This window comes from Bactrocera oleae, chromosome 4 (genome assembly GCF_042242935.1).
Source record: "Bactrocera oleae isolate idBacOlea1 chromosome 4, idBacOlea1, whole genome shotgun sequence".
Lineage (NCBI taxonomy): Eukaryota > Metazoa > Arthropoda > Insecta > Diptera > Tephritidae > Bactrocera > Bactrocera oleae.
The window spans coordinates 12,862,833-12,889,424 of record NC_091538.1 but is presented as its reverse complement, the minus strand read 5'-3'; the positions used below and the strand labels follow the sequence as shown (position 1 = coordinate 12,889,424).

The window sequence follows — 26,592 nt, the reverse complement described above, 5'->3', positions numbered from 1 at the left end:
CATCCAAGTTTTCAACCACCTGACAACTTTTTCAAATTAAGAAACGGCTTTTTGTCACTGAAATTAAATTTTGATCAAATGTAGAAGAAATAATGGTAGAAAACGCTGTGAAATTTTTCTAGGTTCGACTAATGAATGAAAGTTTTCTTCTTTCGAATGTTGAGTATCTTTTGAAATATAGGCGATTTCCAGTGTGCGTGGAATATGATCAGGTACTAGAATTTTAGATAAATCCAGAAAATCGTATAGATAACCTAGTAAACTAAATTGAGCTTATAAGGTCACCCTTTGAAAGAAGACTAGAGTCTAATAGAATTTCACAAAAAACGAAATTTTATTTTCTGAGATTGTAACGTCAAGAGGACCATCAATTATGGTAAATAACCGGGAACAAAAGTTATGAGCCCTGATGTTCGATTTTTAAATATAGAATATGCGCGATTTTTAAGCATTCGTTTGGCTCTTTAAGAGTAATATGTCAGACATGCAGAGTAATCGTAAAACTCCATCCTCATGTATCTGATATAAGTAAGCAATGAAAAGTTTGGACTGATCTATGGGACGCTACTATAAAAATGTATATGGAGAGCGATGTCTCCAATACCATTATGGCTTAAATAATTTGTAATGCCAGAGGAGTTCTTCTAATCGAGATCTCTAAGTAAAAAGTATTTTAAGGAGCTGTTGAATAAGCAAAAAATCCGCTCTGCACCAAAGACATAATTTAAGAATCTCCATTTTTTTATTGTTCCATTTCGGTAATTTTTCTTACCCGCTCACCCTCGCATCACCGATGGAAAGTGGCTGCTATGACAAAAAACCTTGAACTTAGTACCGCAAATCTACTTGTCGTTGTGGTTGTGTCCTTCACAAGTGAATGTCAATGCCGAGTTTGAGCATGTGTAGAATTACTATCGAAAAAACTGTTTTGGACCAGTCGCATGCATTGGCAATAAAAGAAGAGCTTTTGCGGCGCTTTGCCAAAAAATGTGGCAGCCAGCAAGTGAACAAGAAGATTCATAAAACTACGAAAATCGAAAACGAACAAATACTGCAACAGCGCCGCTGATGTATATACTATATGTATGTATTATATATACTGTCTATATCTGCCACAAGGAAAACGGCGTACAACAACAACCACTGCCCCAAACGGCAGACACTGCAATGGCAGATCACAGCCGGCAGCCAAAGTCGATATGCAACAAACATACACTCGAACACTCAAACATCACTTGGCAGCCGTCGAAAACAGTTTTGGCATTAATTTCGAAAATTCGAAATTTCCATTTAGTAGTGCGGCTAATGAACGAGAGAGCAGATCACGCGGTGCAATTGAAGTGCGGTATTTAAGTAACAAGAGAAAATAACCTAAAACAACAAAAAAAAGTAAAACATATCAAAACAAATATTAGTAAAAAATAAAAGCAATTGCGGAGGGTTTTGTTATTGAATATAATTTATATAGATATATGCTTCGATATTAAACAAAAACTCATAATAATAAAGTTTAAAAAAAAGTGAGAATAGAAATTAAAACAAGTGAATTAATATTACAATATAATAATTATAATTAAATTAAAAATCATTCAGATATCAAAATTACAATTAAAAACACATTACGTAGAAAAATGTACCAATAACAAATGAAAGTCACGAAAAATAAAAACTAATAATAAAAAAGCAATAAATAAATGATTCTAACTATTTTACGTTTTTTCTTTTTTGTATTATTTCTTTATTTTTCGTTTTTCTTTTAAATTTAATTTTTTTATACTAAGCCATAGAAGATATATTTTATGTTGTTTTTTTGGTTGGAAAAATTATTCCACATTTAGAGCTTCTTTCTTCTTCTTTTTTTTTTTAATTTGTAATGTAATGTAAGTCTCCTAAACGAAATCAAAATTTTTTCCAAATATTTTTTAATATTTTTTAGTAATATAATAATGAATAGTAAAACAAAAATTATTAAAAGATTTTAAATAAAGGGTGTTTAGCCATGTAGTTTTCAAAAAAAAAAAAAAAACGTAGAATTTAGCGTTAATGATTTCGGGCAAGTCGCCGCCACGGCTGGCTCGCATAAATTCCAGCCGAGAAACCCAATTTTCGAACACATTTTGCAGCAATTGGGGCCGTACGAGTATATCAGCAATATAGCGCCGAAAATCCTGTTCTAAGCACCTCGGGTTTATCTGCGTAGACCACCGCTTACATATAACCCCGCAAAAAAGTCCAACGGTAAATCGCACGGTCTTATAGCCCATATCACAGGCCCACTACGCCAGATAATGCGCTCACTTAAAGTTTCCTTCAATAAATTGATTGTTTCGTCGGCTGTATAGCATGTAGCGCCGTCTGTTTGGAACCAAAGATCGTCGACATTAACATGATCCAATTCAGACAGGAGAAAAGCTCTATAGCGTTCCCCATTGACTGTACCAATATGGAAGGCTTTTTTTCAAGAAATATGATTCAATAATTCACTCTGCCCAGCAGTGACTTTTTGAGAATGCGCCGGCGTCTCAGCAATTGCTTTGTGGTTTTCCTGTGAAAACCATGGTCAGTGGCCATCTCGTTTTGCGCCCATGCACCGAACGGGCAACGCGCTTGGTCGTTCGGCTTCGGTTCTCGCACGATTTGGATTTTGTAAGCCCGCGAACCGAGATTCTTCCAATAAACCAACACAAAAAATATATAGCAATTAATATTATTTTACTAAAAAATTTACAAAATAGATGAAATTGTAAAAATATATTAGATAAATGTGTGCAGCAACCAAAAACAAGCGAGAACAAAAAAAAACTACAAAAATTTCGCCGTTTTAATGGCGCCAGAACCACACATTCGCCGCAAGTGCAGTGATTGCCTCGACCGTGTGCGATGTGTTGCTAACTAGTGGTTTTTTTTTATTGTTTGAAACATATATAAATATACCATTTAGCACAGTGCCTAGTAAAACCACGCGAAAGTTCAGTGTCGCTTGCAATTTGTGTCGTCCTTCAGCATGCGGTTGAAACAAACACGCGGCAACCACCGCGTCGGACATCGGGGGTTGGACAACAATAACGCACGATTTGGCGCTGGCTAGTTACCAGGCTTGCGGTGGTTCTCATACTGCATGGTTGCCAAGCGCGCATTTAAGCGTACAACCGCAGCTGCAGCCGGAAGAGCCGCTTTCAACACCCCGCCGCCGTGCGCTGATTGCGTACCCACACTGGCGCCTCGCGTCGCTTGTTTGTATGCGAATATCGAGATGTGTACGCGTGTATTTGCAACTGCGGCTCCGCGCTTTGAACAATTAAATTCTTGCTCCAAATTGTAATTGCAATTACAAACAAAATTTTCCGTGCATCACTTACTTTTCCGGCTCCAACTGCAATCGCCGCGTATCTGCAATGGTTTTTCAGCTCGTCGTTTGTTCGTTCGCCCAATCTGTCTGTCGTTTGCGCACCACTTTAGCTATAAATTAGCTCTTAAAATGCTCTAGTCCGAAATTTATTGCAGCTTCAGCATCAGCCCCACGCTGCATTTGACTTGCCGTGTGCGCGTCACCGCCGCCGTCTTGTGCGCTCGCTCTGGTTCGCTAGCAAGCGCTGCGCTAGAAAGCATTTATTTCGGGCATTCCAATTTTCTACATTTTCACAGTTTTCCCTCGACTGTCTTGTGCTGCTTCCATCTCACTATCTGTCTATTTTTTCCTCAGTGGCAATTTGTTATTGTCTGCCGCGCTCGCATCGCGTGCCTTCTCCGCGCCGCTGATTGAGCTGTTTACAAGTTGCCGCGCGTACCAAGCGCTTCGCACACCCATATATATATACATACATCGCTGTTGTGGCTGCTGTTGTTGCTGTAGTTTGTAGTTGCTGCATTTAACTGTGCGAATTGCTGCTGTTGCTGTTACTCTTGTAGTCGCGTCAGTAAAAGGTAAGGCGTAAATTCCATTCAGACAGTCTTACCTACACCTCTATATACCTATAATATAAACGCGTATTTACCGTTATACACACGTTTATTTTTATTTTTGCTCTGCTACTTAATTGCGCTATACCTCTTTGCTCCTTCGGCTCTCATTTCACAATTGTTTAGTTTATCTTAACTGCAAATAAATATTAATCACTTGCGTAAATGCTCGGCAATTTCATTGATTTCATTGTTAAACAAATTATTTAGGTGAGTTTTAATGAATGAATTGATTGACCATTTCCGATTTAACGACCTACGCTAAAAATTCCGAAAAGCTTGTTGAAAATGTGGCATGAGAAAGTACACGTGTTGCTGTTAATGAAAAGAAACGTAAGTAAATATCGAGTCAAAACTTGAAGGGGCCTTGCAAACACTGAGAAGCAATATATAGATATCTTTTTCGAAATTCAACACCACGATTAGCACTCTAATACACTTATCTTACCTTGGTAGTCTCCAATGTGGCCTTTATGGCCTATAGGCGCTGATATTAATGAGAACTGTCCGTGATTCGCAAAACTGTTTAAAGTGGCGAATCGAACATGCATGCTCGGTTGCATATTCAAATAGACTGGCGTATTCAAATAGAAAATAATTGGTATGGGTACCTTAAAGAGCGGCTTTAAATATATTTAAAGACTAGTGGAGGTATGATGCAAGACCTTAAGTAGCTAAAATGCACTTGTTGTTCGTTTCGAGTTGACTAAGCAACGGCGGTTAGAAAGCTCTCACATTTATTGTTTGCAATTCCACATTAGTTACTCCCAAATTTACATGTCTGTTAAAAATGCGTATCTAATATGTTAGTTGTAAAGAAATGTTATTGGAGCTACTCCGATCTATTTAGGTTAGTTGTTAAAATATATCTATAAGCTCTAATCAAGAACTATACCCGCGAACCTAATCTCATCTATGCTATGCCTTGCTATATAAAATATGATACAATACATCGTTATCTGCTTGGATTAAGTTTTCTGTGAGCGTTGATCTAAGTTTAATCCAACTGCGACCGCTAAAGACAGTTCTTTATGATATCAAAAAAAGTTTCTGTACTTGAATCGCATTTATCAAAACAACTTTTCCACCCATCATAAAATTGCTCAGATCTTTTTTTTGCATTCCTACTAGTTCACCTGTGCGGTATAAGATGTGATATCCGAGCCTTGACCTCGCAAAGCGATGTCAAGAAATAAGAAAGAGTTGAGCTGATTGTACTTTATTTTTCTTCCAAGCAGTTTCTATAACCGGAAAAATTTTACTTTATTACGTGGATAACGATTGACCAATGACCAATTAATATTCCTACAACTAAGAAACTATAAAACTAGCTGAGATCGAAGAGTTTACTAAATTTCTTACGATTTTCTCGAGCTAGATGAATCTTGAGACTACGCAAGTACTAGTAGTTAACCATCACTTACCAATCTCACGTAAGACTCAGCCATCCAGTAATAAAATGCAACAAGAAAAGAGAGCTTCAAACTATTTTCTCAACAGTACACGTATTATTCAAGTATGCAAGTTCGTTTGGGATTTATCATTAGAAAAAAGGCTGAAAGCGCTGTGGGACCAACACAGTACAGAAATTGTTGGGGCTTTCCATTCCATTACCATCACTACAGTGAAATCAATTGCTATAGATGACGGTATGTGGACTCTTATAGCACCATTTCTTGCTATCATTTGCATGGTTCATCAACCGATTTTAAATCTACTTTTTATAATATATTATATATATATAATAATATGATAGAGCAACTTCCTGACCCACTGTAATATATGCTCAACGATACACACACGTTTTTTGATGTCCAGTTTTCGCCATTTTCTCACCAAAAGAAAATTTAAATGTCATAAATTCTACATAGATTAAAGATAATATTTTAAATGTCCGCAGCGCGCAATGCGGAAGCTTAGCGTTTCTCTACGCCAAAATATAAAAAAATGCTGCTTAAAAGAATGGCCGAAAGTCATAATTCTGCAGGAGGATTTAAGCAGATGAAATTTTAAATTCGCAGACACGGAGCTTGTGGCTTTTATACGAGTCGTACACTTGTATATATGACTATACTAGCAAAAAATTAAAGGAAACTAAATTTTATGTTTGGATGCAAATAAATCATTAAGCGCTATGAGCAAAGAAAGGAATTTTGAGAAAGAAGCAAGTAATAAAAATTATTTAAAATGCATCGTTATAGAATAAAAAAATTGTAATAACTACATTTTTTGGCAAAGAAAATTTATTGAAATAATAAAAATAAAGAATTGCTTGTGCGCTTTTTTACTGTTTTACTCTTTACCCAAGACACACACCACACACAACTTTGCTATCAACAATGCGAGTTTACCTGAAGAGAATTGTATATTACAACTGCCAGTTTTTCATTTAAAGTTCATTTATGTTTTTTTTTGTTCTTATCTCGCATAAGAATTACCTAATCCACTTTTTGCAAATAATTCACATAAGACGTTTATTATTGCATATTAAACTCGAGTTTAAGGTACAACTGTTTCGTTTAGGCAGTTTAGTAGACATAAAGTCGTACTATTTTGACTTTTTATTATCTTGTTGTATAGTATATAGGTAACTACTTACTATTCAATTTTATATTAGTTTTAAGTTAACCCAAAAAAGTGTTATTTAAAGCGAGTGATTGTGTGCTGTTTGTAAGGACTAATGAAACAGCGAGAGTACACAAGATTATAAGTTGCCGCTTAAGTTTTCTTTTTCTTTGCGAATTTTTTTCTATGAGAGATGGTTTTGCTCTTATTTCGTGTTAACAATAATGATGTGGCTAGACATGTTATGGAAACCTCGACTGATTAGAATACTTGACATATATTTTTTCAGAGTAAAACATGGTGACACTATTCACCAAAATTGCCATAATTTTTGGGAACAGAAAATGCATTTGTGGTCTAGGGAACACCATTGCTTGTGCCGGCATTTACGTCAGCGCCATTATTGACTCATATTTTTCGAACAAAATTAAATCTGCAATAAAATTCTGGAACAATGTATGTTGGCTCCTTGCGTCTGCCCGCAAATACAGGAAAAAAGTCTCGGTGATTACTGGTTTCAACATCCCTGTAGAACTAATGTGAAAAAAGCTGACATTACTGGCCACTCGGAACTCTAGATTTGAAAGCCCCTGATATCTTTTTGAAAGACATGTTGTATTGCAAAGTGTATGCCAGCCATTCTCAGTTTATTTGAGCTCTTCATTGTGAAGAAATCATCGCTGTACTGTACTGTACTGTAATAGAAAATGCAGCAAAAATGCCCCTATAGGCGGTCATTTCATAGATTTTCGTCTTAGAAAATTTTCTGATATATATTTTTTCGAAATAAATTTAATATATTGCTTTCGAATTAAAATTTTTTAGACAGGAAAGTGATTACATACAAATTTAAAATATGACGCACCCTGTATATGTTTTGTTCAAGGTAACGCTATAATATCCGAAAATTCTTTATACCATTATAGCGTATAGCCGCCATACCAACTGAATGATAAATGAAATTCTTGTATGAAAAACTTTTTTATTTGAGAAGATATCTTCACAACATTTAGCACGGATTATTATCCAAGGTATCTCTAAAATCTCCGCAGAAATTGTTCAGATCAGATCACTATAGCATTAAGCTGCCATAAAAACTGACCGATCACACTCAAGTCCTTTCACAGAAAACTTTTTTATTTGAGAAGATGTCTACACAAAATTTTGCACAGATTATTGCCCAAGATAACGCTACAACATTTAAAGAAATTTTTTTGATCGGACTACTATATCATATAGCTGTCATACGAACTGAATGATCAAAAACGTGTTCTTGAATGAAAAACTTTTTTATTACGAAGATATCTTCACGAAATTCGAAATTAATTATTGTCTAATACAATGCTACAACATTTGAAGAAATGTTTCTGATCGAACCACTATATCATACAGCTGTCATATAAACTGAACGATCAAAATTAAGTTTTTGTATGGAAACTTCATTATTTGTGAAGGGTATTGTAGCACAACCGCAGTTAACAATTATAAGGCGTATACTTTAGAAATAAACTCGTTGAAGATACAACTTTGTGTAAACCACGCAACGCACACTCGATATATAGCAAATATTTTTAGCTCATGACCATATTTGGCAAATTTTTAGCTATTGAACTAACTTTGACTATGCACAGCCTAACTGTTTGCAGTGCAAATCTGTGCATGCCTACGCGCATAATTTCCTTTATGTAAATACATTTTTTCGAAAATTCCGCTTGCATTGCATTGATTTTATACTTTTTCTAAATTAATTAAAATAATTGTCCAAAATTGTAATAAATCAGAAATGCCATCATTAAATGCATCATATGTCGAGAATGACAAAAATTACAAAATTTTGCGAAATTCTCGCGCATGTCACACAAATATTTGCCATATGCATGTGTGAGCGTGTGTTTGTATGCCAAGCAATGTGATTATTTTACATAAATAAACCGAATGAAATTCATTGATACAAATGGCTACATTATACTACTTTATTTATTTGCTTAACGCGGCATACTTGGCCTTTTAAAGCGATATATTTGCGCAGCGAAAGAAAAACGAAAAGCGAAAAATAACAAAAAAATATATTTGCATATTTGCAAAAATGCACATGTCAATAAAAAACTTGAAACTTTGCCAACATTTGCTCGGCAAAACAAGCATTTTCAAGCTTTTCATGCATTTTCGCATATTTGCTGCGCACAAATATTTATACGCTGGTATATCATTCAAAAAAAAAAATTTTAAATTGACAAAAAAAAATTTAAAAATTAAAAAAAAAATTTTTCACATATGAAATTTCTATGTTTCGCTTATATTTTTTTGTGCGTTTTTGTGATTCGCTTTGGCGCGTCGCAAATATTTTTCTGCGCTATTCACCGATGACGTCGTTACGTCGGGCATTTTTACATAAAGCGAAAAAATTCGAAAAAAAATTTCATAAATAGTAATTGAAAATTGTACAACACAAATGCGAGATTTGTATTTCCGCTTGGCTATGCGCTGCGCCATTTTGATGTCTATACAACAAACACTTTTTGTGTAATTATTTTGACGATTTGCAGGTCATTTCGTTTATATATATTTTTTCGTTTTGCTCATGGGTTCTGACAGGTGAGCTTTTAGCTAGTCTATGTCATATATTTTAGTTTTGTTTTTGTGGTGAATCACTTTTGAAATAGTTTTGTGCGAAAATAAATATTAATGTGATTTAGAAAAATTTTAACGACTTTTCATATTACGTTGGAATTTTAAAAATAAAATTTATAAAACATTTTGTCTATTATTTTTATATTTCAATACGGAGCTCAAAAACCACAGGCTCTTATATAATAGCATATTCTACCTGAAATGGTTAACAATCTTCTCTTTCACCTAAGCGATTTTTGTGCATAGTATACTGGAAGGCTTGAGGATATCAATTCGTAACACTTCAAGTTAAGTCCACTTTTTGCTTCCAAAATAATGCCGGTCTCAGTCTGTTTCTTTTTCAACAAGCTGTCACCACATTGAATGTTTAAGACAGTGGTGGATACACGGTTTGGTGTCAAAACCCTAACTAGACTTGTTCGGAGAAAGCAGACCTACTTCTCAATTGGCTACGCAGTTAAGAAGGTATTCTAGTCTAGAGACATGAGTTTTACGTAATTTTTAAAGCGTCTTAAATAAAAGGCAATCAATATTTTTACCATAGATTTTTTTATCAGTTATTCATTAATGTTAGAAGAGTACAGAAAAAAATTTTAATTTAAATAACTGCACAGCTGATGAAGTGGCGGGTCTCAAAAAATTGACACATGAGTACACCCATGATTACAACCCTCCTAGTCATCTGAAATGAAAAAAAAAAAAATTTTAAATATATAGTAAAAATTTAAATTTGGGATGAGGCTGGTTCATACTCGAGAGTGGGCTATAAAGAAGATTTTCTGAAAATTTCGAAAAATCATGGGTATCATATTGAAAAAGTCTGGTCTGAAAGTTCGCGCAAAGCCTTTTGCTCAGGTCAGTTTTGCTGGGTCAGTAAAATATCTATAACTTTGAAAATATGAAAAAAAATCGATTTTTTGTTTAAATCTACACTAGAATACCACCTAAATATTATATTTTGAAATATTTTTGCTGGTTCCAAGATAAACTAAATTTTCTACAACTTCAAAGTTTTCTCCATTTGACAGTTTAGACTAACTGATTGATCTTACGACTTAGAAAAAGATTTTAACATTGTTTTCAGTAAAAATATGCGTTTTCTCCCCTTTCCATAATACAGAACTCATTTGCGTTATTTGGGGTAAAAAACATAGGTGGCAACCAGCTTAAAGGCGAAAATCCCTAGGAGCCTGGAGGACAGCTAACAAAAATATTCTCATAACACTATTTTTCTTCCCTGTAAACTTGGTATTGCACATAAGCGAAATCGGAGCAGTACCACGCCCACAAAGCGACTTTAAGCCAAAACTTGCTAAGAAGTAGTCTTTTTAGCTCTTTCTCATAAACTGTGATAATGGGCGAAGTCAGATAATAACTACGTCCACCCTCCATATAACGGTGAACATTTTCAAGTTACCAGATACCGAATATGTGGAATTCAGTACCAATGTCTGACTAACTATAACTTTTCTGTGTACTCTTGTGTCCAAAATGAGAAATACACCTTTTTAACTATCGGGTACCTTAATACCGCATATATCAGTAAATATATAAGTAACCTTAATGAAATTCAGAGGGAGTCTATCTGTGATAATTGTCAGTCTTTGTGCCAATTAAGGGGATGACCGGGTTAATACTTCTTTCAGCCCTTATATACCTAACACCGGAAAATATTTCTCCGACTTTGATATTTGAAAATTTCAAGAGTAAAAAATGTTCAATTACATCCCCACTAAGCCCTTTTTTTACTTGCTGCCCTATAAATACATTCCTTCACTCGGTAACCCAGAAGTTTGAGTTTAAACATTAGTGGCTCTACTGCGCTATATGGCTTTCTGTGTGATGATTTGCAAGAAAGAATACTATTTATGTGCCTGCTTCACATTTCACCAATCGGTGTGTTACACATACTTTTTCCTTTCGTTACTGTTAATTATTTTACCTTTCGTCTAATTTATAGGTTATTTTATCTCACCAGATATCTTTCTTTCCCAGTCGCATTGCCAATTTAAACTCTGTGGTGGCATTAGGTCTGAGTCCTAAAACTTAGAGCCGCCCAGCTGTAAGAGCCGTAGATGTGGTAGTTGAGCGTAAGAGTCAGAGACGGAGAAGAAAATATGAAGAAAAATAATTGGGATATACGTGTCCATCTCTCAATATTTTGGAGATTAGTATGCTATATTTGAGTTAAACCTGGAACTTACACTTCTTTACTGTTACAAATAACATCGATCTCTCGAATAATTGACCTTGAGAGGTTTTGTAAAAACGAAGTGTGTTCAGAAAATAACGGGAAAAATGTTAGTATAAAAAATTTCGCGAGTTTGAAAAGTCCAATCGTCAAAATATTGTCTGTAGCAGCCGCTGAGATTAGAGCTGCTTTCATGAGCTTGGCGATTTTCTTTAATTAAAAGCTCACACTTCCTTGGTTTTTCGTGAATTATACAATACGGTTACGAAGCCACAACCTCTATATTCGCCAGACATAGCTCCGTGTGACTTTTTCCCTATTTCCAAAAATAAAGAGAACCTTAAAAGGCGTTCGTTTTACAAGCATAGATGACATATAAAGTGCATCGCTGAAAGAGCTATCCATAAAAATTGGTTTTCAGAAGTGTTTCGACGATTGAAAGATTTTTTATTTTTAAAACGAAAATTCTCCTTATTTTTTGAACATAGGAGGTGTGTATGTTTATGATCTTTTTGTGATTCAATGTCACTTTGCGCTACGGATGGGGAATTCAATATAAATATTTATTTTAACAAATTCCTATATATATTTTACTGAGGAGAGTGCAGCTTTTTGAAATCAGTGCAAATAAATGATGGCCATTTAATTATACAGTATTAATAAATACTAGCCAAATAAATAAACAAAGGGCAGTTTGCTCAAATAGCTGCTTTGAAGATTACCATTCTCACGCCACAATAAAGCAGAAATACACTCGTTTATTAACTAGCCGAGTCAGAAGTGTGAAAATTTTAGAAACACAACAAAATTTTCGCATACAAAAAAGGAGGAAATGTGCAATTGAGTGCAATTTATGCGCACTTGCACCGGCAAAATCAACAAAAAAGATACAAAAAACAACCATTACACATACACACATAGCAACTCACATGATTCGACTCTCTCTTAGCCTCTCTATTTCACTTTGCACATCAATGCACACGCTGTGTGTTGGTGCATTTTACGAACGCTGCACTGCAAATGTTGCCACAAGGTGCATATGTATGGATATCTGTATGTCTGTATGCAAAACGTGCCACAGACAATCACAGAGTCGCACAGTTGCAATTGGCGTATGCACGAAATCCTCCAGTAAACAAATGTGTTATATAAAGCAACAACAACAAGCCAGTTTACTTGCAACACGGCCAATGAGGTGAGGGGGGAGTGTAGTGTTTTTGTGTTGCAAGTTGGCAGCGGTAAAACTTTTTCGGCTGAGCTTTGCAAAGAATTTTCCAGGTGATTGATTCCTTTGCGTTCTTGTGCACTTTTGAGTGGCGTTAAATGCGCAAAGATACCGTGCAACACACACACATGCACAAAGCAAAAACATATGCTTTATACTGTAGCAAAGTATGTATGTGTTCACTTATGTACATTCTGCCAGCTGACTTCATTTGCAGCACAAGGTTTAAAGGAAAAAGTTAGTTAAAGCTGGTTTGAATAACAGTCAGCAATTTCAAAGCGGAGTAATCGGTTTCCGAAGTATCGGATTTCTAAAACTGCGCCAATTCCAAACTCTCCTATTTTATAAACAAAAAAAAGTTTTCGCTCCTACTTCATTTTGCATTTTTTATCAAAAATTTAATTTTCGGAGTCACTCCGAATAACTCCGAAAAATTTTAGAGCACAAAAATAAATAACAAGTGCATAAGAATCATCTAGAATTAAAAAAATAAATAAAATAAAATATTTATTTTTCCGAAGGCCCCACAAGTTTAAAAATAAAAAAACATATTTTAAGCTGTGCCATTGAGAGATTTTAGAGCACATGGCGACTCTGGCAACTACATAAACGTCAATGTATGTATTTATAAAAGAGTTTTCAAACAATACATATGTATCATTATATATAATTTTTTAAATTTTTCGGAGCCTTCCTTTCGTAAAACATGTTAAAACTACTTATATGTACACAATAATGAGCTACGGTAGCTTGAAAGCACAAAATATTTTTTCGGAGTCAATCCGAATAACTCCGAAAATGTCATAGAGTACGAAAAACGAAATAAAAATACCTACTAAGAATATTTACGCAATTAAAGTTTATTTTTGTGAACTAAAATTAAAAAGTTTGATTCAGTGACAAGCTTCGTTTGCTTGTAAGCATATAATATTTTTTCGGAATCATTCCGAATAACTCCGAAAATACGAAAAACCAACAAAACAGTTGCAAAAAATATTTAGGAAGGTAGTGAGAGTGTGTTTAGTCGCATAAAATTTAATAGTTTGATTTCACAAGTTTTTCGAAGACCCCAAATACTTTATACGATAAAATACAAAACTATTTAGGTATTGTTTAATATAGATATAATAAAAATTATTATTAGACATTGCTTGATATTTAAAAAAGCTTAAAACCAAAAATCTACAAACATTTTTCTTTGGCACCATATGTATATTACCACCTTCTGCTTTAACACGCAAAAAAAAGACTTACGAAAACAAACGACATTTATATTGTTGCTGCAATGCAACATTGTCTGTAGTCCGCCTGTGAACACAGCACTTATCCAGCGATTTATTGTTTGCAAGCACGTTTTTCGGTGCATTTCTTCCAGCTTGCACCTATTCAAATCGCAACAACACTTCAATAAGCCATCCTGGGCAAATGGCTTCCTCCAACGATTGCACTAAGCGAAACAACAAAAAACAATGCGAAAACGTAGGGAGTGACTTTGCAAATGTGCTGCAAATAAATTCGTTATTGAGTTGTCGTATTGCAGTCAAACCTGTCAAGCTTACGAAAAAGCATGAAGCGAGATAAAGTAGATCGTCTAAAAACGGGGACCAAAAAAAGCACGAAACATTGAAAGACGAAAAAGTGTGGCGTAAATAACAGAAAGTGCTCTACAAAAGCAATGAATTTAAAATATGTAAATGTTGTAAAAATGAGCACTAGTTTTACAAAACGAATAATTTATGTTATTGGAAAAAGTTGGTATTTTGTAGCATTACCTTGCTTATTACATTTTATCCCTTATCCTTGCAGGTGATGAATGAAAGCATTACAAAAGTATTTATGCACAATGAAGTGAGAATAATTTTTACGTGCCGGAAGTTATAACTAATGTTTTTTGGAGTATTATCTTGGTAGTTTTACGTTTTTTCTAAGTAGTATTTTTGCAACAAAAAAAAATTTCACGTCTCTTAACCTAATATGAGAGACTGCAGTTTGTATGCATAAAACTTTTTTTCGGAGTCACTCCGAATATTTTCGAATTTTGTTAGTGCTTGTAAAAGTGTGCTAAATATATAACTGAAGCTATTTCAATAGATCAAAATAGAAGTAGAATACATAGAAACCAACGCTAATTTCGGTAACAAATATTACTTTTAAAATATCATTTAAAAGCTAAAATTATAATACTTACATATGTATGTATGTAATATATGTATATTAAAAATAAATCATAAAAAAATTAAATAATAATTTTTTTTTTAATATTAAGTAATTTGCTGCTTTCAATCTATAGTTTCGGAGCTACCCCGCAAATTCGGAGATGACCAAAATCGTTTAACATACCAAATAACTACTTATTTTTTAGTACTAAGTAAGTTTCTGGTTTCAATCTTAAATTTCGGAGTTACTCCGAAAATTCGGAGTTGACAAAAAGCGTTTAATATACAAAATAAATACTTTTTTTCGCAATATCAAACTAGTTTCTAGTTTCAATTATTAAAAATACAATATTGCTAAGCAAATTTAATGAAAAAAAAACATTCTAAAACTTTGAAATTTACAGCATACTAAGCAGACTTCAAATGCAAAACTTTATAACATCATTGGCAAACAGAAGTAGGCTTATTCAAGTTTAACCAGCTACATATGTAGCTAATCCATCCCACTTACACATACACCTCGTTAAAGTTTTCTAAGCTTTCAAGTGAAAAATCATACTCCAAGTGTTAAGGAGCACAATGTACTCGTAGATATAATATATTTTTTCAGCTTCCCAGCACCACGCTGAACCACAACATCTCGCCCATTAGGGAAAATAGGCATCACATTTTAATTTTTCAAATGCTTTCATTGAAATGTTCGCTGCTTTTTCTACGCATACTTTTTCACACTTTCATTTTTCGTATTTTTCAGAATTAATATATGTATAATATGAATGCCGCCAACTCCCCAAAGCAATATTTCGTGTAAGGTTAATGGCATGCGTTGTTGAGCTGTTTGCATGCAGATTTAAATTTCCTGACAAAGGTTGTGTAAATATACATTTTTTTAAATTTTTTTTTTATCATTTCACCTTTTTCCGCTCGCCATTCGCATGAAGTGGCAAATAAATAAACAGAAAAGTATTTCGAAAACGAAAACGAGAAAAGGTCATGACGTTAAATTGTTGAGGGGCGTGATTTTTTCGCAGGATTAAATAAAATAATTAATTGTTGATGTGCTGACTTTAAGCTAAATTAATTAAAAGCTTTTATGAAATTTTCGAAAAGTTTTAATCGCAAATGCTTTCAGATTTTTACACAAAAAAATTAACAAGAACCATGCTTGAAATATCTAAATTTAAAATTTAAATAACTTTACTTTAAGCCAAGTTTCAAAGGCCAATGATAGGTTTGGTTTGATTACAGAATTTTATTTTGAGAGCCTATCCTGATAAGAGCTAAGAACGCTAATAATCGACTGACAACTATATTTCGATATCCACATCATTTTCAACTTTTCAAAAACCTCATGCCTTGTCTACAGAATATTCGAAACTCAACAGCGAACCGTTTCCACCTTGGATCTGCCAGTTTTCAATATTTTCGCTGTTTTCAAAAACGTGCCAAATACAATAATGTTTAGAAGAGATATAGTTACAAAAACATATAGCAAATCGATTTTGCGATTATTTAAATATTTTCGGAGTTATTCGGAGTAACTTCGAATTTATTTTTTATGAATTAATAACGACTTTTATGTCTAACAACATATGTTTTGAACATTTCTCCACTTTCGGAGTTTTTCGGAGCTACTCCGAATTTGACTTATCTATTAAATTTTCACTTAGTAAACATAAATAAAAATTTGGTAAATAAAATTGTTATATTTAACTTATATGTATACATATTGATCGATATTCGTGCAAAATCTTATCATTTCTACAGCGTTTTTGTCGAATTTAATAAAATAGTTGCGAAATGTTATACCAGCACAACACAATATCAAGCATTAAAGTTTCGGAATATTATGTACTTTATACTCGTATATTAATCTACATGCGCCGTACATACAGATACGATTTACACCGAATTCGTAAATGTCATTAATAGCACAATCATAAAATATGCTGCCGTTTTAATTATAATAAACACACAATTATAGAAAATAAAATTTCAATTTCATATGTACATAATAACATCACCTTACCTTGCCCTAAAGCACACACAGTCCTATACTCATATATGAGTATACAGTAGTATAAACATACACCGTTTGTACTCCCGTTATCTGGAACCGAACTTCAACTAATGATTAATACTAAATAAATTTCTAATCAAATTTGTTGCTTATCAACAAATTGAAGGTAATAAAACGGCCTCAAAATTACCACCCAACTCCACTAAAATACTCATAGGTATATAAAGCGATAGGTAGATAACAGATATACATATAACATACCTACATACGAGTATATCCATACTGACATGTATTTAAACGATTTAGGAGTGCTGCTGATAAGCCAGATAAACATAGCTGAGATAAACGAACTCAAATACCTACTTTATATATATTTATATACGGCCACGTGCATATATAAATATTATATAAAATCTATATATAATTCTGAGTAATTAGTGCGATAAGCGTAGTTAAGTGAAACGTCATTACCTGTGCGATGGCAAGCGGTGGACGGACATGCATACGTAGGTAGTAGGTGAAAATGTTTTAATTGAGTGGGAGATCGTTGTGTTGAATACCATATATATTGCATTTACGTACACATAACGGCGTATAATGGGTGAGTAATTGCCAATCATCAGTTCGGTATGCGCGTCCACCTGCTTTCTCTGCTTTACTCCGTGCCCACATTGTCTATAGTTGGAATGGGCGCTTACTCGTAGAGTGGGCTGTGTTTGCGTTATCTTTGCTTGTAAGAATTTATCTTACCGATATGTGTGATATGAACATGTATGTGTGTGTGTATATATATATACACGCAAATGCCGATGATTATTGCTTTTTGCCTCGAATGAATTTGAAATTCATTGAAAAGTGGTATTTAATTATTTTTATAGCATTTTCTGATTCGTTTATCAGTAGCATTTTTTGCTATTACTGCTATGAAGTGCTTCTACTGCATTTTCCTATCATCACTTGCCATCACACATTTGTAAATTCTTGTTATTGCTTCAAATATTTGCAAATTTGTTTGGTGCCTTAAATTCTAAGGCACTATTACTTTGAAGGAATTGTTAAAAATTTTGCGTTCAAACTTGAGCTTTACGAAACACTCCACATATATTCGATATTTGGTCTTTGTAAAATTCAAACCAGTTTCGGTGTTCATAGCAAATACCAAGTAACACGCTGTTTCGAATAAACTTTTTCGAATTACTGCAGCAAATTCACCAATATATTTACATAATAGGAATTCACAGAATCAATCGCTTAAGAGCGATCTCTAAGAATTCATCTTAGTGTTTATAACACTATATTACTTCATATCTAGTTTAAGTTGGGTTAGGTTACAAGTTCGAACCAAAACGTATGCTACTTGAACGTCTGCGAACAAATCGACCATGCTCTTCGAACCTTCCACAAATTTTTGAGGCGGCTGCTATTAATTCGGCCTATTTCGCCAGATGCGCTGAAAATATGACTGCCGAGATGTTTCCACCTGGCGGGATGTTTCTACCGCAGCTTATTCTATACAACTTTGACAGTTAACGTCCGACAAAATCTTGAGCAGTACCGCATATACGCCTACGCGCCAAAATGACCTTTGCTAAGGCAAGTAGTTCACTAAATCTCCTGCGCTAGATCAGCAGATTTTCGAAATCGCTTAGTTGTTGATCAGGTCCATAGGTCCAGCTCTAGACCTCGTTCCCAATCCGACGTGATCAGGACCGCTACGACCAAGCACGCGGACCAGTCTGATAATAAAGTATCTTGCTATCTATGGTGAGGACAGACAATGCTTAACTAACTTTGAACGAGTGGTATCAAAATATAGCTGCAAACTCTTTTAATTATCTAGCGATCGCTTCCGCAGTTGAGTTTATTAAAAAGTGCATATTGTAAAGCTTTTAAATTTATACTTATTTCTTTGGAAAGCTAGATATATGTACGTAGCGTACGATCTCATAAAAATGGTAACGGAACCTGAGCACGTTCGTTAGACCAAAGCTGAATAGAACAGTCCAGCCTATTTTTTGTAAACATGGAATGAGATTTTAATGAATTTTACCACATTCTGCTTGCGGCTGTATGAAGAGTTTAACAGTTTACGCCAAGTTTCCATACACCCAGTCCAGCAAGGTCTATGAATCTCATGTCTATGTTTTTACTGCGTGCTTTGAAAGTACTTACAGCGTCCTAGTTTTAATCTCATATTATCTTCAATAATGAAATCATTCGGTAAGTCCTTCACTGAATTACTTTTAAGGCCATCAGAACTTGGTTCCTTTAGGGAATTCCCCTTATAAATAACTTTCTATCGAACTTTTAAGGTAGCCTTTAAGCAAATAATAATAATAAATAATTTTTTGAAAGAAGAATAGTCAAAAAAGACAATTTAACGCCAAAAACTTTGAACTACAACCCTCTTTAAAAAAATTTAAAACAAACACATAATTGCATAGTATTCTGTGTTAATTCCTTAAACCATTTTATGACTTTTTTGTTCCCAAATTCAACACATTTAATATTATATTTTGTATACTAAATTCTAATATTGAAATCTTTTATATACAAAACTATTGGTTCAGACCTCATATAAGCATGCTACGCTCTACAATAGCGCATTTCCCTGCACGAAAACATTAAAAAAAGCACGCCAAAATATTCCTAAACACACCGGTTTTGTTATATTTTTGAGGCGCACACACATGCATGTGTGTGTGTGTATCAACACAACAGCCACATTACTCGCATAAAATCAAACAAATTGTGATGCCTGCTCACATGTGCTGACGCTTTGTCTAACCGTTTTTTGTATATTTTTAGCGCTAACACTAGCTGCTCACCGCCACCACCACCACCGCCCAGGCTGCAATTGAAAGCCCGACGAAGCAACAACAAACATTTGAGCCAACAACCTAGCGCAAGCATGTGTCGTTGGCCGTGGCTAAGACGAACAGGCGCACAGCAAAGCACAGCAAGCAACTACCAAAAGCAACAGTCAACAACCAACAGCGAAGAGCCGCCAGCTCACCGCACAGCCAAAGCGATGACGCGCTGTGAAAACTCGCAAACAAACGCAAAGGCATTAAGAAAAACACACAACAACGACAACAATAACAATGGTGATGGCAAATGGTTGCGCCAGCAACAAGCAACAAAAGCAAAGAAAGTGCTAGTCAGCGGCCGGGAGAGTGGGTGCTTGCTGTCGGGAGCGTGTTTGTTTCGATTTGGGAGTAATGCTGCCGCCAGTGCCGGCGCTACAGTGGCTGTGTGTTAAATGCGCGCCTCGCCTGTCAAAAAAGCGCTCAACGTTGCTCAGTGTGCGGCGTTGCTCAGCTGTTGGCCAACAAGCGCGCTCACTACTCATTCCCAGTGCCGAAATAGCACACAAAGCACGCTATTTGTGCCGAAGCTAGCCAGCGAACTGGCGCAGAAACTAAACAAAGAAAAGCACGCGATAAACGGGTGAAAATCAAATACGTATTCTTTGTGTTTAATTTTTGCGAAGAAGTGCTAATTTTTCTATGCGCGTTCGTACCGAGTGGCAAAGTGGCAGCTGATGAAGTAATATATTGGAAATTTTCGATTTTTTAGCTGTTTGGAGCACGAAAATCACGTTTGGAGGAGTTCTAAATACAAATCTGGTGCAGTGGAAATGAAAAGTGAAAAAAATGAAAATGTGTTCTATAAATATACGCTTTAGTATACAATACACAAGGCATATAAATAAACGGAAAGAAATAAATTCAATGTGGAATTAACTCAAATTGATTTTGTGATTCGAAATAAATATTTTCAAATTTCTAAACAAAACAAAATAGAATACTGTGTAGTGAAAAATATTTCGATAAAAGTTCGTTGGCAACTTTATAATAGTAACGGCAAAATCAAGAATATACAAAAAAAATAATAAAATTATTCTTAAAAAAATTATAAAAAATATAAAAAATATATTATGTGTAAAAATATGTACATATATAAAAAAAATAAAAAATTTAAAAAAGTACATATATCAAAAAAAAATTTTTTTAAAAAATATAAAATTATTTATTAAAAAGTAATATAAAAATGTATAAAAAATACATAAAATATATAAAGTCGTAATATACTGGCAATTCGAAGAAATTAATTCTAAGTGAAGTGAAAATATATTTTCAATTAAGACCAAACAACTAAAAAAATTTTACTTTAATAATTAATTATAATTAATGCAATCCATAGATGAACGAATCGTGCATAAAAAAGTGTTTTTTACCATTTTATTATATTATATTTATAAAAAATTAACTAATAAAAAATATATGAAAATAAAGATAAATAAATACATAATAAAATAAGTAAATATAAAAGATAAATAAATAAAAAAAAATTAATCAAAAAAAACAATGTATCTAATTAATTATTGTAGAATAAAGATAAATAAATAAATAATAAAAATAAATAAATAATAAAAATAAAAAAAATTAATAAAGACACAATGTGTCTAATTCATGTGAAAATATAGTTTAAATAAAATTTAATTTTTTTTTAACTTTTTTCAAACGAATTTAAAATGTATAACTAAAATTGATAAATAGAAAATTATATGACAGCACTAATAAAGCAAGTGAAAGCTTCGCATAATGATAATGAAAAATTTAATGAAACCCAAGAAATTAAATTTAATTGAAATAAATACAAATTAAAAATACAAAAATCAGAAAACAACAAAAAAATATATAAAAAAAATAAAATACATTATACCTTCCTTAAATGTTGCCCTTAAACGTTGCCTTGAAAACCATGCTAAATTTTGTGAAGATAACTCATCAAATAAAACAGTTTTCTATACAAGGCATTGAGTTCTATCATTCAGTTTGTATGACAGCTATATGCTATAGTGGTCTGGTCTAAATTATTTTTTCGGAGATTATACCGTTACTTTGGCAAATAATCCGTGCTGAATTTTGTGAAGATATCTTGTCATATTATATATAAAGGTTTTGTGTACAAGCAATGGATTCTGATCGGTCAACAAATGATTGGGTTATTTCTAAAAAAATAATTTGTGCAAAATTTCAGATCGATATTACTTTTTAAACTAAACCATTTAAAAATTCAAATCTACTATTCATAACCTTCAAGTTTTGCATTTTTGTTGTATAGATGCTTATATCAGTAAATATATTGGAGATATAGAAAAAAAAACACAATAACAGTAAAAAATACAAAATAATATAAAAAACCTAATATGAAAGCCTTAAACTAAAACAAAAATAACAAAAAATTAAAAAAAAAGAGTTAACAAACATGAATTCTAAAGATATTTATAAAAAAGTATTAAAAAATAAAATAAATATACCTTACACAAAAACTTGAAATTAAAAATAAGAAAAAGTAATTATAACACAAAAATTAAAATTAAAAATAAATAAAAACTCACTTTAATTAACAAATTAATAGGTACTAAATATATTGAAAATAAATTTCGAATTAATAAATAACAACAACTAATTAATGAAAATATTAAAAATACACAATAAAATAAAAACTCTAACAGGAAAGCCTTAAACTAAAATAAAAATCACAAAAAAATTAAAATAAAATTTTCAAATATCATCTAAAAATAAAAAAATTTAAAACATTAATACCAAAAATAATTTTAAAAAATAATAATACAATATAAAATAAATAAACCTTATACAAAAACATGAAAATGAAAATAAAAAATTTAATTTAAAAGTCAATGGAAATAAAATTAAAATAAAAAAATTTTAATTAAATTTCAAAATTAAAGACACAAAATAAATAAATATACCTAATATAAAAACTTGAAATTAAATATGAAAAAAAATTTAAAAAAAAATTTGCAAAACAAATAAACTTTCAATAATCACTAAACTAAAATATAAAAAAATTAACTAACAATTAAAATTAAAAATACAAAATAAAGTATAAAAAACCTGAAATAACAACTAAAAATTTAAATTTAAAACAATATTAAAAGCTACCAACACATTAAAAAATTAAATTAAAAAAAAATTTTGAAATTAGAACCCAAAAAATTATAAATCAAAACATTATTAAAAACTAAAACACCATAATTAAAATAAAAAATATTGATACTACCACTCATAATTTCAGTCATTAAATTGAAAATAAAAAAATTTAAAACACAAAAATATTAAAACAAAAAAAAATTTTATAAAAATTCTGAAATTGAAAGCAAAAAACAAAAATGTTTAATATAGAAAAATAAAATTAAAACTTAAAATTGAATATAAAAAATATTTTTCAAGTTCTTACTTAAAGATTTTTTCTTGTTTAATTTAATGCTTCCACTTATCATTTTAGTTTTAGACCGCAGTCAATTATCGCAGCGTGAAACATAAATTTAATAATTTAGTGCAAACAACAAGATATTCAAAAACAAGCCATGCATATAAATAATTAAGTGTACACATATATTAATTGAAAATATTTTATATTAAAAAGCAAACGCAACAAATAATAACAACAAAAACTCGACATTCAAATTCAACAACGCAATTCCTTCTGCGTCAAAGCACCAACAATCAATACAACAAACAGCCGAGCACCCTTGTCGCCGCTAACCCACAACCCAACACACACAAACACATAAAAGAACATACATATATGCTTAAGTAACACGCCAGTTGTGTGCTACGTACTAATTTTAAGACAAATACAAAGCAAAAATAAATCATAATAAAAAAGAGCGTGAAAAACAACAACAAAACGACCTTCATTGCAAATAAGTAAAATTAAAGAAAATCAAATAAAAGTTTATATAGCGAAATTTAGCTGAAATCAATTTAATTATAGCACTTAGAAGTTATAACAATCAGAGAAGTTTGATAAAGTATTGTGGCGGCAGGTGAGAAGTGAAAAGCAAGTGGTTGCTTATCGGTGAATACAACAACTTTGAATAGTTAGTAGGTGCAAGCAAATATCGGCGTTGAAAGTACAAGATCCAGTTACGGTACTATAAAGGGCGCTCTTCGTGGTAAAAAAAAATATAAAATTAATATTAAGAAAATTGTCCCGGTGCAGTGTTTGCAGATAAGCCGTCAAAATAGGTACCCGCTTGCGTGACAATAACCCCAACAAAGACAACAACAACATGATATATATAGATGACTCCGAACCGGAAGGTGGTAAGTGCATTTACAATAAAAACAATTATATTACACACAATATTAAATTAAAGCTAAATATTTAGATATATGCACTCAATACATTAAAAAAAAAAAATCCCGCTTTAAATTTTCACATTTGCTTAATATGACAAAGAACCTCAACATTAACATAAATGATAAACTAAATTATGTCAAAACCATAAACTCTCTTTATATATGTAGAACTTTTGTTGGTGCGCTTTCTAAGAGCAAAAATATACTCCGTAATATAAATTATTGATTAGTAGCAATTTATGTAAGTATGATGGCACTTACATACATTCATAAAAAAGAGTTGTATTAGTTTCGTAGTAACTCCGAATTTTCGGACTCTTCGTAATATAAGAAAAACTTGTTGTTATTTAAACATACAAGCAAAAAATATAGCCTCACTAATTTCGGAATAACCTCGAATTTTCGGAGTTATCGTAATATAAGAAAATATTTTAAAAATAGTTTCTACCTGATGAAATAATAATAAAAGATAAATATACTAATTTTAGAGCAACTCCGAATTTTCGGAGTCTTTGAAATTTAACATACAATATTCATGCCATTTTAAACTAAGTAATACTCCACATTTTTAAACATTACTTTGGTGATATATTTAGAAATATGAAATCATTCTGAACTAACGGAAATCATGTTTTACCAAGTAGCAGTATATATTATAATTCCGATGTGGCTCCGAATTTTTCGAAATCAAGCAAGCGTGTAAAATGTGTGCTTCTGCAGTATATAATGTTACATACAAGTATACATATGCACATTTATAAATGTAAATACCATATGTCCATAACCGTTTAAACATTTTTCCCGGTTATCAATCGAAAATAAAGCTCGGCGGTATTACAAGTGAGTGTATATTATAAAATGTTAAAGTTCTATTTACGCTACAACGAAGCTAAGATGATATTTGATATTTTCGGATCAAATTCGGAATAACTCCGAAAATTCGGAGTAATCATCTATAGATTTAAAACTTTGAATAAAGTCGCAATATTGTCATTATATTTATCTTACACTTATCTAACTATTATAATTTGCTCCGATTTAACATGAAAATGTTTATTTTGTTGACCTAAGACTTTAAATAAAAATTCCGTAAAACTTTTTGTTAAAGTAATCATTTCATTTTATTACAATCTTTATAACATAGTGAGTTTTTAGCCTATTCTCAAGAACACAGTAAGCTCACAGTAAGATTTTAAAATTTCGGAGTAACTCCGAAAATTCGAAGTAAGCAGAAATAGACCTAAAACCTTAATTAAAGTAATAATAATTTTTTTTATAACTATTTAACCAAGAATTGCCCCGATTTTATATGAAAATATTAATTTTGTTGACCTAACACTTTAAATAAAATTGCCCCATTTTTAGCCTATTTTCAAAAACATAGTAAGCTCACAGTAAGATTTTAAAATTTCGGAGTAACTCCGAAAATTCGAAGTAAGCAGAAATAGACCTAAAACCTTAATTAAAGTAAAATTAATTTTTTTTATAACTATTTAACCAAGAATTGCCCCGATTTTACAAGAAAATATTAATTTTGTTGTCTTATCACTTTAAATAAAAATGCCTCCAAATTGTGCACGTAAACACTAATTTCATTTCATCACTGTCGCTATCGAATAATTTTGTTTAGTCGATTTTGACGAATATCATTACAGCACTTAAATACTAAATTAACTACATAAGAACCATTCTAGCCAAAATAAAAATATACAAAAATGTATATAAATTCCACTTTTAAATTTCAATTTATGGCGGAAAATGTCATCGCATTGAAAACTCATAAAAAATACATTAGAAAAAAGAGCGGTGCACGCTAGTCAACGTCGGAAAGACATAAATTTTAATAAAGTATTTAGCTAAAGCCAATTTACAAATTAAGATAAGACAGCGCAGTGAAACGAATAAAGATAAAGTACGAGTATAGTAGAAATAAGAAAGGCAAAATATTATATTTGCAAAACTCGCACTTTGTCCTTGCGTAAAGGACAGATAAACGCGGCGCTAAAAAGAAATAAATGGAAAACAAACAAATATGATGCAAGAAATGATTGTGCTAATAAATTCTAAGCATTTCCGATGCAAACAAAAAAGCAGTACAAAATAAAATTAAGAAAAGGGAAAAAAAAATGGCACATACCCAATTTGAACTGCAAACAGCTGCAAGGCCAAGGCAACAAAAGCCGAAAGTGAAGTGTGAACGAATAGAACAAAAAAAACACAAAACACGAATAAAAAGTGTGAAGTAAAAAACCTAAAATTGAAGGCGGCTTTGCAAGCAACTGCACTGACGCGTCTCTTCTTTTGACTTTGCTGCGAATTGGCGCAAATCTGAACATTCCACAAAACGTCCCACTTTAAGCGCTCAAGCTTCAGCTCAAGCTAAGCAAGCAAGCTAAAATTTGTAAACGGAAATGAAAACTTATAATACTTCTCATTTCAGATTTGTTTTGAGTTTTTTTTTTCTTGCTTTTGTTGTTTTGTTATTGTTACGTCTTATTTGTGAATGGTTTATGCAAATACGAAACTTTGAAAACTGTGTCAGACAACTTAGGCAGAAAGTTTCACAACTTGTGCGCGCATAAAGAGTTAAAGTCTGCAACGGAAATAAACGATGTGGGATAAGCGCCAAATGTCCTGGAGGCGAGAGGTGTGCGCTTCCGAAATTA

At 32.4% G+C, this 26,592-nt stretch overlaps 1 protein-coding gene across 4 annotated transcripts in view; it reads left to right on the top strand.

Annotated features, from left to right (window-relative positions):
- Nucleotides 1–1,291: 1,291 nt before the first annotated feature.
- The window catches only part of sqa (spaghetti-squash activator), a 91,554-nt gene continuing 66,253 nt past the window's right edge, over nt 1,292–26,592 (top strand). Inside the window, exons 1-2 of one of the 4 annotated variants that reach the window (XM_036375209.2) lie at nt 1,292–1,389; nt 23,067–23,890. In XM_036375209.2, the coding sequence (XP_036231102.2) occupies nt 23,857–23,890 (34 nt within the window). In that variant the 5' untranslated portion in view covers nt 1,292–1,389; nt 23,067–23,856. Of the gene's footprint in view, nt 1,390–19,600; nt 20,396–23,066; nt 23,891–26,592 lie in introns of those variants that run through there. The other 3 variants (XM_036375207.2, XM_036375208.2, XM_036375206.2) reach the window with 3 other exon arrangements.